We start from the raw sequence: 10,987 nt of genomic DNA on the forward strand, positions 1-10,987 counted from the left end.
CACCAGTGGAAGCATCTCATTGCCAAAGGTCCTTGAGGGAAAGGAGTTCTGAGACATGTGCCTGCTGTGTTTCAGGTTCCAGGAACTCTCTGGCTGGCTCTCTTCACGGCAGGCAGCGCAGCGAGGTGGAGATCGCTCTCCTGTGCAGGTCAGCTGGGAGTGGGTGGCGCAGCGCTCGCTGTAATCAAGCCAGACCCCTTCTAAGAACGCGTTAACCTGCCCCTTCCGATCTTAACCTTCGCTCCCATGCTTGCATCGCTGCAAGCGCTGTCAGAGCCTTTCCGAGCTGTCGGTGGCCTGATGATTAGCGTACCCAGGCTTCTTGCTGCCACACTGCTCTACCCACTCTCCTTAAATAAATGGCTCCTTCTCCTCTTCCTCTCCGCGCTCGCAGGGTGGAGAGCTGAAGGCTCCCGAGGAGGCGCTGGGCTGGCTGAGGGTCCGTCTGAATGCGCTGGAGGAGCTGAGTACTGATGCGGAGGTTCTCAAGCAGCGGGTGGCCCTGGAGGAGCTCGCTAGCCAACTAACCCTTCTCTCCTCTCTAGATGAAGTAAGGGCATTGGGCGTTGTGTGAAGCCCCAGGGCATAGTTCCCTACTCTGTAAGCTCTAGGGACCTTGACAATACATACACGTGTATAAGAAGATGGTCCTGCAGTGTGTATGAATGGAACCTTTTTCGAGCAGGGGACAGGTGTGAAGTTAGCTGTCTGGACAACAATTCTGGATTTGCGGTGTTCAAATGTGTGTATGTGTGCGAGAGAACTGTAGCTAACCCTGCGCTTTGTCCCTCTGTGTGATAAGGAAATGTCTTTGGATGGGCACAGTGAGAGAGGAGGGGAGGAGGAGCTCCAGGCTTTGGGGCACAGCAGGAAGCCCGATGCAGAGCACATCCCAGAAGCCAAACAGCTGCTGCTGATCCACCAGGTGGGGCGCTGTTGCTAAGGGCTCCTCTTCGAATCGTGTCCGCCAAACCGTCCAGTCAACAGCCTCTCTGTTGTGTCGAGCAGCAGACTCTGGAGTCCCGGAGGAGGCAGGAGGAGGAGGCAGAGCCGCAGGGACCCGGGACTCGCCCAGCAGTGGTGCAGATCGAGCCTGGCGAAGAAGGCCACGCTGGGGCACGTCAGGATGAGCATCTGCAGGTGCAACTACGGCGCTGTCCCTAGGAAGGCGAAAATGTTCTGTTGAGTGCGAAATAAACTGGGACTTTCTCTGGGAATCACTGGAGAAGTCCTTTTCATTGTGAAACCGTGTACTAGTGCAGGTCGTTGTGCTGTGTATTTTAGGCCACTGTGAATGCATGGCAAGAGTTTGTGCTGGAGAGGGAGCAAGTTTGGCAGTTTGTGTGCAGTGCCACTCCTATCCTGCAGAGGGAGCTCATCTTCAGCAGCCTGGAAAACCTCACGGCCGAACTTGATTATGCTAGAGTAAGATCAGAATTAAGACAGAATAGGAATAAACATCAATTCTAACAAAGTCTTCACTTAAATTCACACCATTTTTATTCTCTCATTGTCTGCTTGTCCGCCATTTCTGTTTATGTGCATGTGTGTGCATGTGTGTGTGGTATGTGCAGCAGCTCCATGTGCAGACTGGGGCATTCGTGGAGAAGGCTCGGTCACTGGGGAAGACAGCAGCCGAGATGAAGCTGCGACCCCAGAACCGTTCCCTGCTGTCCAATCAGTCCCAGGCTGCTCTGGAGAAGATGCAGGAGGTGCAAGCCGGTCTCGAGAAAAAGTGAGAGCTTTAGTTGGCGTGCTTGTTTATGATAACGTTCCCGTTCACCTTTTGTCATTTTTGAATGTATAATATTGAATAATAATACATTCAACGTAAAGCACACTTATTACATAATTTGTGAGGAAATGTGGGCTATTATTCTTAAAATTTGTAATGACAAACATTACATGCTGTCACAATGCCTAACTGTTTACGTTCTTTAACAATTTAAACTTTTTTCTTCAATAATTCAGCAAGTTGGTACAGTGTGTAAAAGCCACTGCCTTGAGGTCTGAATTACGACTGTAACAGCGTGAACCCACTCATGCTATACATCAGTACAGCTCTATTGTAAAAAGAATATTGATGATTTCACTTTCAGATCATCATCTACAGCACTTTGAAAGGGCCCAATAGTGTCAATTCTTCAGTCATCCTGGCCTTTGAAGACTTGCTGTATGTCACACATCTCTCAATCTCTTCATTCATGCAGGACGCTGGAGCTTGAAGAGATGCATATGCAGTGGGAACGTTTCAACAGTGGGTTCAGAGCATTCGCTTCCCGGGTGCGTGAGACAGAGAAGGAGGTGGAAGAAGTTCACTGGAACTCGGCTTCGTTTGTCCAACAGACTGGCAGTGTGGAGGTATGGAGAGATGGCTGGATCAGTGAAGAAAACAGAGAAAGAGAATGCCGTAGGAAAGGTCTGCCCTTGAATAAGCACCGCACAGGTTCTCCTGGATGTCCGTCTGGCTTCGTCTCTCAGGTAGCGAAGGCCGGCTTAGAGGAGAGGACGAACATCTTGAGTCAGTTGGAGGAGGAGTGTCGCGGTCTGAGCCGATTTGTCACCCCGGGGAAGGCGGAGCATATTAAAGCGCGCTTATTACAGATCGGCCAGCAGTGGGAGCAGCTCAGGAGCGGCGTGAAGCGACAAGAGGCCGAACTTCGGGCCGGCTCTTCTCTGAAGAGGGAGTTCATCGAAGAGCTGGATGAGGTGCACCCACATAAACCTTTCACCTCTGTTGGATTATACGGTTTTGGTTGTGTGGACGTTAAGTAATTAGCCCGCCCCTTTGTTAATGGCCTTGATACCTTAAGGTGAAAAATGGAGTGGAAGAGCTTGCACACAAGTTGAACGACCCAGTTACTTCCTGTACCTCATCATCAAGAACATACCAAGCCCTGCATGATCATATGGTATGTTTGTTTTTTAACCATGGAGTGAATTTTTAGTTCTGCAGGATTTTTTAAAGTGTTTTTTCCAAATCATGTTTACAAAAGCATGTCTGTCTTTTATAGATTATTAGCAAATGAACGTTTGCTTTGTTTCCAGGATGTCTGGCAGGAGCTGAAGCAGCTCCAGCCCAGGCTGGTGGCACTGAGCTTGGGCCTGAGAGAGCTGTCTGATGGGGGTCAGCTGGAGAAGGAGGTAGCAGAGTTCCAGCGCACTTACGCGGAGCACTCAAGCGACGCCGCCAGTAAACAGGCCTTGTTGGAAGATCTGCTGACTCTGTGGCAGAAGTAAGTTGTGTTAAAGTTAAAGTCAGGAAAACCCACTAAACTCCTTCACATGACTATGACCCCACACGCCCATCATCTTCAAAGGCAGTCTGTGCTACTGGAGTGTGGTATCATATAATAATAAGCAATGATTTCTGTAGTTATTTCCTCTGTGTTGCTTTCCTTTTGCTAGGTATGAAAGGGATCTCTCAGCCCTGCAGGGATGGCTGGGTAGGTGTGAATATCTCTGTAATGCTGATACTCCATACCTGACCACAGACAAAGCCAGGCTTCACAGTCAGCTACAAATGCTGCAGGTAACTCATCTGCGACTCATGATGGGCAGAAGGGTTGGTTCTACCGGTTTTCTTTTTGACTGCTAACACACTTTTAACACTAAACCAGCCAATGGCCGACCTCTAATCAATGAAACAGATTCGGCGGGTTTTTCAAAACCCTTGGTGGGTTTAAGTTCAGATCGCTCGCTTTTCTGCGTGACTTAATCGCCTGATCCAGTACCGTTAATGTTGTGATTGGCCAGGATCTGCAGTCTGAGCTGCCTTCTCAGGAGGCTTTGTTAGAGAAGCTGGAGATGCAGGCTGAATCCCTCTACCCCACGGCATCAGAACGAAAGGCAGAACTCAGAGAAACCCACTGCAGCCTAGAGGAGAGGTGGTGCTCCCTCAGTACAAACATACCACTCAGGTAAAAAAAACAGTACTTTCCATTTTGATGAAAGTCACATTCGCGCTTGAATTCAGGCAAAACAGCCTAAATTCTGTCGAGAAAGATCTTTTTTTTTGCACAATGGTAAGTATGTATCTTGAATCCAGTATTTAGTACTGCATAGGTTTGTGATTCTTTTTGAATGGTTTTGAACTGTGTCTTTGATGTCTATTAGAATATTCCTACCCTGTGGTCTCCAGGATTCAGGAACTTCAGGCCCATCTTGCTCAGCTGGAGCAGTTTAACCAGGCCCTGATGGCTCTCACCCAATGGAGTGAGAACTTTCTTGGGCAGCTGAGAAGCAAATCCAAAGTCATTATTGATGACTTGACCTCTGTCAGTAGCCAGATTAAGGTAAAGAAGGAGCTATAGTCTAGATAATATGAGCTCCTACTCATCCAAATATTCCAGAGACATATATAAATTCATATATACATGTACGCTGTATGTTGTGTTTCTCTGTCTAAAGGATGATGAAGCTCTTCTCCAGACCCAAAAAGAGGCAGCAGCTGGCTTGCAGCAGCACGTGCAAACACTTGGACCCTCTCTAGCTCCTCTGGACCTCCAGTGCCTCCAGGCCAGAAAGGAAGACTGTCTCCAACCCTACTGCGAGGCCCAGAGCCTGGTGCAGCGCCGTGGCGAGGCTCTGGTTAAGCTTGAGGCCTTCTTGGTAACCTACAAATCAGCCACTAGCTCTCTACGGACCCTCCAGGCAGCAGTTGAAGGGCAGGGGAGCTGGGATCAAGCCAAGGCTGGGCACCTGAGCCAGGAACTCGGGCACATGGCCCAGGAGCTAGCCTCCCTGGAGGTCCAAGCTATGAGCTTGGATAGCGGTCTGAGCAAGGCATGCCTGCATCTGCACCGCAGTGATGGAGACAGAGCCTCCTGCCGGGGGCTGGTGGATGATCTGGGAACGGGCCTCCAGACTCTACAGCGGAACATGGGGTCAAGGCAGAGTGAGGCAGAGGCAGTAGCAGCCATGTGGAGCTCCTTCAGGGGTAGGAAGGAACTGCTTCTGAGGAGCCTGGAGGAGCTGGAAGAGAGAGCTAGAACAACGTGGTTCACGGAGCCAAGCACACAGAGCTTTCAGCAGAGGTATTCTTTCTAGACCTCATTGTCTATCTTGGCTGTCTACATTATGCTATTCACCTCATAATATTAGTTTTAAATTTCGCTGCCAATGGTGAATCATCATTGGATTTGCTTTTCTTTATATCTAGGCACAATCTAGGTCAGGGAAACTGGCTTTAGTTGGTTCTTTAGTTGGTTATACTTGTTGGCAGTGTTTCGTTTCGATGCTTGCGGTCTTCGTCCCTGTGTGCGTGTGTCAGGCTTTGGATGCTAAGCCAGTTGGAGGAGGAGCTTCAGGCCCTGCAGCACAGCCAGCAGTGGTTAGGGGAGCGAGGGGAACAGCTGGCCCACAGGGACTGTGAGCTGGCTGGGGAGGCGCAGCAGGATGTAGCCTTGGTCCAGTGCACCTGGAAGAGGATCAGGAAACTCATCTCTGAGGAGTGAGTGTGTCACAATCAAAGACTGAACCACTTTGTACACCACATGTACTCGGCAAATAGAAATTTAAGAACATATAATGTGTAACTAGTAAACATGCAGGCGATATAATACAAAAAGGGCAATACAATAAATACTGTACAATGCAAATACTTGGGTCAGTACAAATCTTGAATTCATATTTACCATCTGTCATCTAACAGAGACGTGCGTGAGCCTCTTAAAGGAGCTCAAGGAAGGCCATAATTCATTATTGCCTAATTTTGCGGTTTGTGCAGTCAGGAGCAGTGTGGAGAGTTGCTGGAGGTTTGTAAGGAATACCAGACGCTTAGGTCCAAGATCAGCTCTGTCATTGAGAGGGCGCATGCCGTGGTGCCAGCCCAGTCCGGCCGGAACAACCCCGAGGACGTCCAGAGGGCCTTGACCCGGGTCAGTGTCCTTCATCTCCCCTTCACTCTACTTCTGCTTTTTTTATGATACAATAACTAATTCAGAAATAAACACACCACATTGTTTATTATTAATATCCTCTTTTTAGCTGGAGGCAGTGCGACTGGAGTTGGCAGACACTCAGGAGGAACTGAATCTGTTCGTCAGTAAAGGCAAGCGCCTCATCAGCGAGCTGAGGAAGCTTCCGGAAGACGTGGGAGAAAGCGTGCGCACCGAGATGGACACCATTGTGGACTCGTGGCTGGATGTGAGAGCTGTTAGACGTGCTGTTTTTGCATTTACTGAGGCATTATTCTGGCTCTAGCAAACAAGAGAGAGGAGAAGCCTCTATCAGATCAGCCTAGCAACGTACGCGGAGTAAGGGTATAATGACATTACATGTGTGTTCCTTGGTTTGCCTCCGCTTATCCCAGACATCTGAGAAGATAGATGAGAAGACCAGTGTCCTTGCGGTTTGTGTCGTGCTGTGGAACGAGATTAACTCGATCACCAACGACATTGAGTGCTGGAGCGCCACGTCTGTGAATGAGCTTAGCGAGGGCGCCGTTAACCTCCTCGCCGGCCCTGACACGGAAGAGCACCTCGCTCGGTTTAAGGTCAGTGGGACAGGCAGGCGTCAACGAGAGAGGGCTGAGTGAGCTGAATCGCTGTAGAAGCGTTGAGTACTGTACTACACACTGCTGTCTTTTTTTTAGCTGGAGCTGGAGGCTAAGGAGGAGGTACTGGAGAGCCTACAGGGGAAAATGACCGAACTGCGACAGGTGCTGAAGACCGAGCAAACACCTGCTCAGCTCCAGGTGAAAAGAAAATCCCTTCATTGTCAACACAGCACTATTTTTCATGTTTATAGAAGCTTATGACCACTGATTAGCATCTTATATTGTCCGTCCATATTCCGATTCTTATAAGGCAATGGAAGCTGACCTGAGGAAGAAGATCTTACATGCCAGGGAGGTTTATGAGCAGGCCAGGACGATCCTGGTGGACTTCAACTTCCAGAGGCAGCAGCTCAAGGATGTCATTTCCCAGGTGGCTGAGCAGCTGACGACTATTGAGGACACATTGTCAGAGCTATCGCAGATGTCTGACCCAGAAAATGTAGCCAAGATAAAGGTTAGTCTTGCCAGAGTGTTTTGAACAAAGCTAAGAAACAATAAATAGTGGTTTTACCCTTTCAGCAGTGGTTTAGTATAGTTTAGCTGACACTTTTACCAAAAGCAAGTTACATTTATGAGTGAATACAATCTGAGCAACTGAGGGTTTAGAGAACCATTATTTCTGAATAATGGACTGCTGACCTGTCTAAATGACCACTGCTATGGTCACCCAGTTGTCAGCTTTTATTAGCTATGTGGTTCAGATTAACTGTTTTTTCTTGGTGGAATCTATGTGTTGGGATCCCAATAAGCCTGTTCAGTTAATTTTGCAGTAATTAACAGCTGGCTGCATCCCTTACATGTAAAACTGTGCATCTCATTTATCCAGCATGCCACAGTCAGGGTATCTCAGCCTTGTCTGACTTAAATGAATTAGATGGTGCTAGACCACAGACGGCTGGCTATGTGTCGTCCCGACAGTAAGGCTGTACTTGTGTACTTTGTTACCCCAGGACATCCAGCGGGCTCAGAAGCAGGCGGACAGTAGTTTGGACGTGGCGAGCGAGTCTCTCAGGGCACTGTGCAGGGCTTACCCAGCCCAGCAGCTCTCGTGCCTGGGTAAGGACATCACCGGCCTGGTGAAGAGGAGCGAGGCTGCGATGCAGCACTCCAGCCGGATCCTTGTAATGCTGCAGGATACGCTAGTGCAGAGTTTTAATGGTAAGGGCAACACTAGTGAAGAGTTTTACTGGTGTGAGACAGTGAGAAATGCTGGGGAGGGAACATGACCAAACAAAGGGCATCTGCGTTTAGACATGACTGCTGAGCTTGGTTAGGACTAGTCTCTCCGGAAGGTGCATGTATACACATCGTCCTTTTACAATTATGCTGCCTACCATAACATGCAAACGGCACACCTGTGCCACAGACGCTTTCTCTCCCATGAACTGTATGATAGATCTCCTTGGGAACTGATTAGATTTTGTTACTAGGACAACTGAGAGCTGGTCCTTCCAGACACGCCCACACAGGCCATCTGTGCTGACAGCGGACCCCTCTGCTTGCCTGTCCCTACCTCTCCTCTCTCTTTCCTTAATCCTCGCTCTCTTGCAGAGCTCACACAGGGTTTCCACCACTGGCTCTCAGAGCTGAGGGCAGAAGCGGAAGACTGTGAGCAAGCAGGAGACGCCCCTGACGTTGCAACACAGCTGCAGAAGCACAAAGTACTGTTTGGCTAAATGTCCCCTACACTTATGAGTCTATAACTCCGTTGAAGTTACTCCTTTAATAAGTTACTCCTTTTTACAACCACCTTTCTCTAATCTAACGTGAAGCCAGTTGTGCTCAAATTTGTGCTCAAACACTGAAAATTATATATAATAGTTGAATTTGAATAAGCGTTTTCAGTCGACTGAGGCCTGGCTGCGGAAGTTGAGGGATTGCTGTAAAATGTCTGACATCTCTTAGGAGGTGCTGGAGCGGGCGGGGGAGGGTGAGGAGCGCATAGCCAGGCTGCGTGAAGAAGGAGATAAACTCCTGCACTACCTGTCCAAAAGCGGAGCTGGAGTGGTGCAGGAGCGCCTGGCCTCCTGTCAGCTGGCCTTGGACGAACTGGTGGGCACGTGCAAACAAACACTGCGCAATCTGGAGGAGAGCGCCGCTCTACAGGATGGGTAAGGAAGTGCGGCCAACTACCACACGACCGGATTTGCAATTTTCTTTTACATAATATTCACTCTTAGGTAGTAGAGCGCAAGTGTTTTGCGTGAAGTAACGGCCAAGGGCCTTTAGATCATCCTACAACCGTGTTTTGATAGGAATCTCTCACTGTTTAACCCAAGCAAGCGTCTCTGGTATAGGTTTGAGGCCCGTGTTGAGGAGGTGCAGGACTGGCTGCTCCAGATGAGGGTGCGGCTGCAGAAGGAGCCCGCTCTGTGGTGGGAGGAGCGGCCAGGAGCCCCCGACTGCTCTGCAGAGCTGGAGAGGATGGAAGCCCTTCACAAACAGCTGCTAACGAGGAGGTGCGTGTGCTTGGTGGAGCTCACTTCATCACCCTCGCTTACACACACACCACATTTTCTCCCCATGTATCTCTTGTCATCTTTTTGGGCCTCAACCGAGCAAACACGAGGGTGGATGTCTCTCTGCCACAGGGCATCTCTCGAGCGCCTCTCTCAGGCTTCTCTTGCCCTGCCTGAGAGCGGCCAAGGGGCAGGCTTGGCAGCCAGCCTCTACCTGGAGAAGCTCCTCTCCTCCCACCAGGACCTCCTTCAGGGGGCCTGGGCCCAGCTTCGGAGCCTCCAGGAGTACCAGGCCTTCGGGGAGGCGCTGAGGACTGTGGGTGACTGGCTGGAGGAGGTGGAGGAGAAGCTGGAGAAGCTGGAGAGCACAGAGGGGAATAAAAAGGAGGTGGAGGACAGACTGCAGCAGGTGCAGGTATGTGCCAACAGAGGGCGCTCTTATTTTGTTTCTATTTTTAAAATTATTTATTAGTGGACAAGCTGGTGATTTTTTCAGAATTTCAAATCACCGGGAAAAGGTCATGTGTTTTGTGTTTTGTGATGCTAGTGTTGAGCTGTTGTTGCTGTCAGAAGTAACAGTATGGTTTTCAGAGTCAGTCAAGCTTGATACATTTCAAACAGAATGGGAGGACTCTGCATTCCTAAATCACAGATGGGACAAAGAGTCTCAATTCTAAAGGAGTGAACAAAGAACACAGCTGAAATTCCACCTGTCTCTACTGCCTTGTGACAGTGACCTCTGGAATGACTGTTAAATCACACATTTCAGTGCACATATTTAGATTTCACTTGCAATTAAGATACTTTATTGGTCTGTATAGAAGGGCAATCTTCTGTCAGTTCTGTAGATCGGCTTAAAATTTTGCTGTGAATTTAAAACCACGAAGACGCTGACTTTTGGTACATGGACTCCTAGGTAGTATATCATAGATTCTAGCAAAGCCAATCATTTTTCAGCATATCATTAATACTGTAGCACATTTTGATCAAATGATTTTTAATAAGTCCTTTGGTGAGCTTTCCTTTGACTGTCAATCATTAGTTGAGACATATTTTTAGAATAGCATTTCTACAGTAGCAGCATCCAGAGTGTGTGTGTCTGTATGTGTCTGTCTTCCTATACAGGATATCCTGCTGATGAAGGGTGAAGGTGAGGTAAAGCTTAACATGGCTGCTGGTAAGGGAGAGCTCGTCATCAAGAACAGTGTGGAGACCCAACAGGAAGTAATCCGTTCTAGGCTCCAGGAAGTGATCCGCTCTAAGCTCCAGGAAGTTGAGGAGACATGGGCAGCGCTACTTTTAAGGGCCATTAGCTGCCACAGGTATAGTCAGGCCTTGTGCCTTCTGCGGACTCCTTCACGCTCCACTCACCAGCCGGGTTTCTCCTGTGTCGTGTATTGAAGATTCCGCTGGACTGATCATCACTACGTGCTGCATGAATAGCATCACTGTGTGTGTCATGAGCGTATGCAGAGTGTTCCGTTCCCTGCGGTGTAATAAGTGTCTATTAATCTGTTCCAGCATAAACAGTGGCATCCTTCTGCGTTCCCACAGGGTGTCACAAGCCCCTGCTCTCGTTACCGTGATTTCTTGATGCCATTTTATGGGCATCGTGCTTCATTTTAGCACATCGCTGTGTTAAAGCACAGGCTGCAGGTGTTTCGGTCCTTCACTGAGACGTCGGCCAGCACCTGGGCCTTCAATTATGGCGATGATTTACTACATTAGACTAAACGGCGCACGGCACATTCCGACAGCGCTGGGTTTTTGGGGGGGATCTCTGACCTCTTCATTCAGAGGCTTTGCCTGCTCTGGCCGGATGCCTCCCGTGACGCCACTTGATTAATTCCAGGATGTCTGTGCCAACTGGCTGCCAAGAGTATTGATTAAATGATTAATTAATAATAACCTGGTCATGGTTTGAATTAATATTTATTATTTATTATTAATTCATTTTGAATTCATTTTG

The 10,987-nt window shown here is 48.8% G+C and overlaps 1 protein-coding gene across 13 annotated transcripts in view; it reads left to right on the forward strand.

Annotated features, from left to right (window-relative positions):
* Positions 1 to 10,987, forward strand: part of syne1a (spectrin repeat containing, nuclear envelope 1a) — a 117,319-nt gene that overhangs the window by 38,287 nt on the left and 68,045 nt on the right. For 12 of the 13 annotated variants that reach the window (XM_081717014.1, XM_081717012.1, XM_081717009.1 and 9 more), the window contains 25 exons: positions 76 to 148; positions 395 to 550; positions 803 to 925; positions 1,009 to 1,140; positions 1,285 to 1,425; positions 1,575 to 1,735; positions 2,211 to 2,709; positions 2,814 to 2,912; positions 3,049 to 3,236; positions 3,409 to 3,532; positions 3,757 to 3,920; positions 4,142 to 4,295; positions 4,411 to 5,036; positions 5,273 to 5,452; positions 5,729 to 5,879; positions 5,989 to 6,147; positions 6,314 to 6,496; positions 6,596 to 6,697; positions 6,810 to 7,013; positions 7,510 to 7,717; positions 8,111 to 8,220; positions 8,465 to 8,670; positions 8,857 to 9,018; positions 9,151 to 9,433; positions 10,144 to 10,340. In XM_081717014.1, coding sequence (XP_081573140.1) covers positions 76 to 148; positions 395 to 550; positions 803 to 925; positions 1,009 to 1,140; positions 1,285 to 1,425; positions 1,575 to 1,735; positions 2,211 to 2,709; positions 2,814 to 2,912; positions 3,049 to 3,236; positions 3,409 to 3,532; positions 3,757 to 3,920; positions 4,142 to 4,295; positions 4,411 to 5,036; positions 5,273 to 5,452; positions 5,729 to 5,879; positions 5,989 to 6,147; positions 6,314 to 6,496; positions 6,596 to 6,697; positions 6,810 to 7,013; positions 7,510 to 7,717; positions 8,111 to 8,220; positions 8,465 to 8,670; positions 8,857 to 9,018; positions 9,151 to 9,433; positions 10,144 to 10,340 — 4,785 coding nt within the window. The remainder of the gene's footprint in view (positions 1 to 75; positions 149 to 394; positions 551 to 802; positions 926 to 1,008; positions 1,141 to 1,284; positions 1,426 to 1,574; positions 1,736 to 2,210; positions 2,710 to 2,813; positions 2,913 to 3,048; positions 3,237 to 3,408; positions 3,533 to 3,756; positions 3,921 to 4,141; positions 4,296 to 4,410; positions 5,037 to 5,272; positions 5,453 to 5,728; positions 5,880 to 5,988; positions 6,148 to 6,313; positions 6,497 to 6,595; positions 6,698 to 6,809; positions 7,014 to 7,509; positions 7,718 to 8,110; positions 8,221 to 8,464; positions 8,671 to 8,856; positions 9,019 to 9,150; positions 9,434 to 10,143; positions 10,341 to 10,987) is intronic. The other variant, XM_081717018.1, reaches the window with a different exon arrangement.

The sequence above is a fragment of the Electrophorus electricus genome, chromosome 7, assembly GCF_041902795.1.
Source record: "Electrophorus electricus isolate QZ-2024a chromosome 7, ASM4190279v1, whole genome shotgun sequence".
Lineage (NCBI taxonomy): Eukaryota > Metazoa > Chordata > Actinopteri > Gymnotiformes > Gymnotidae > Electrophorus > Electrophorus electricus.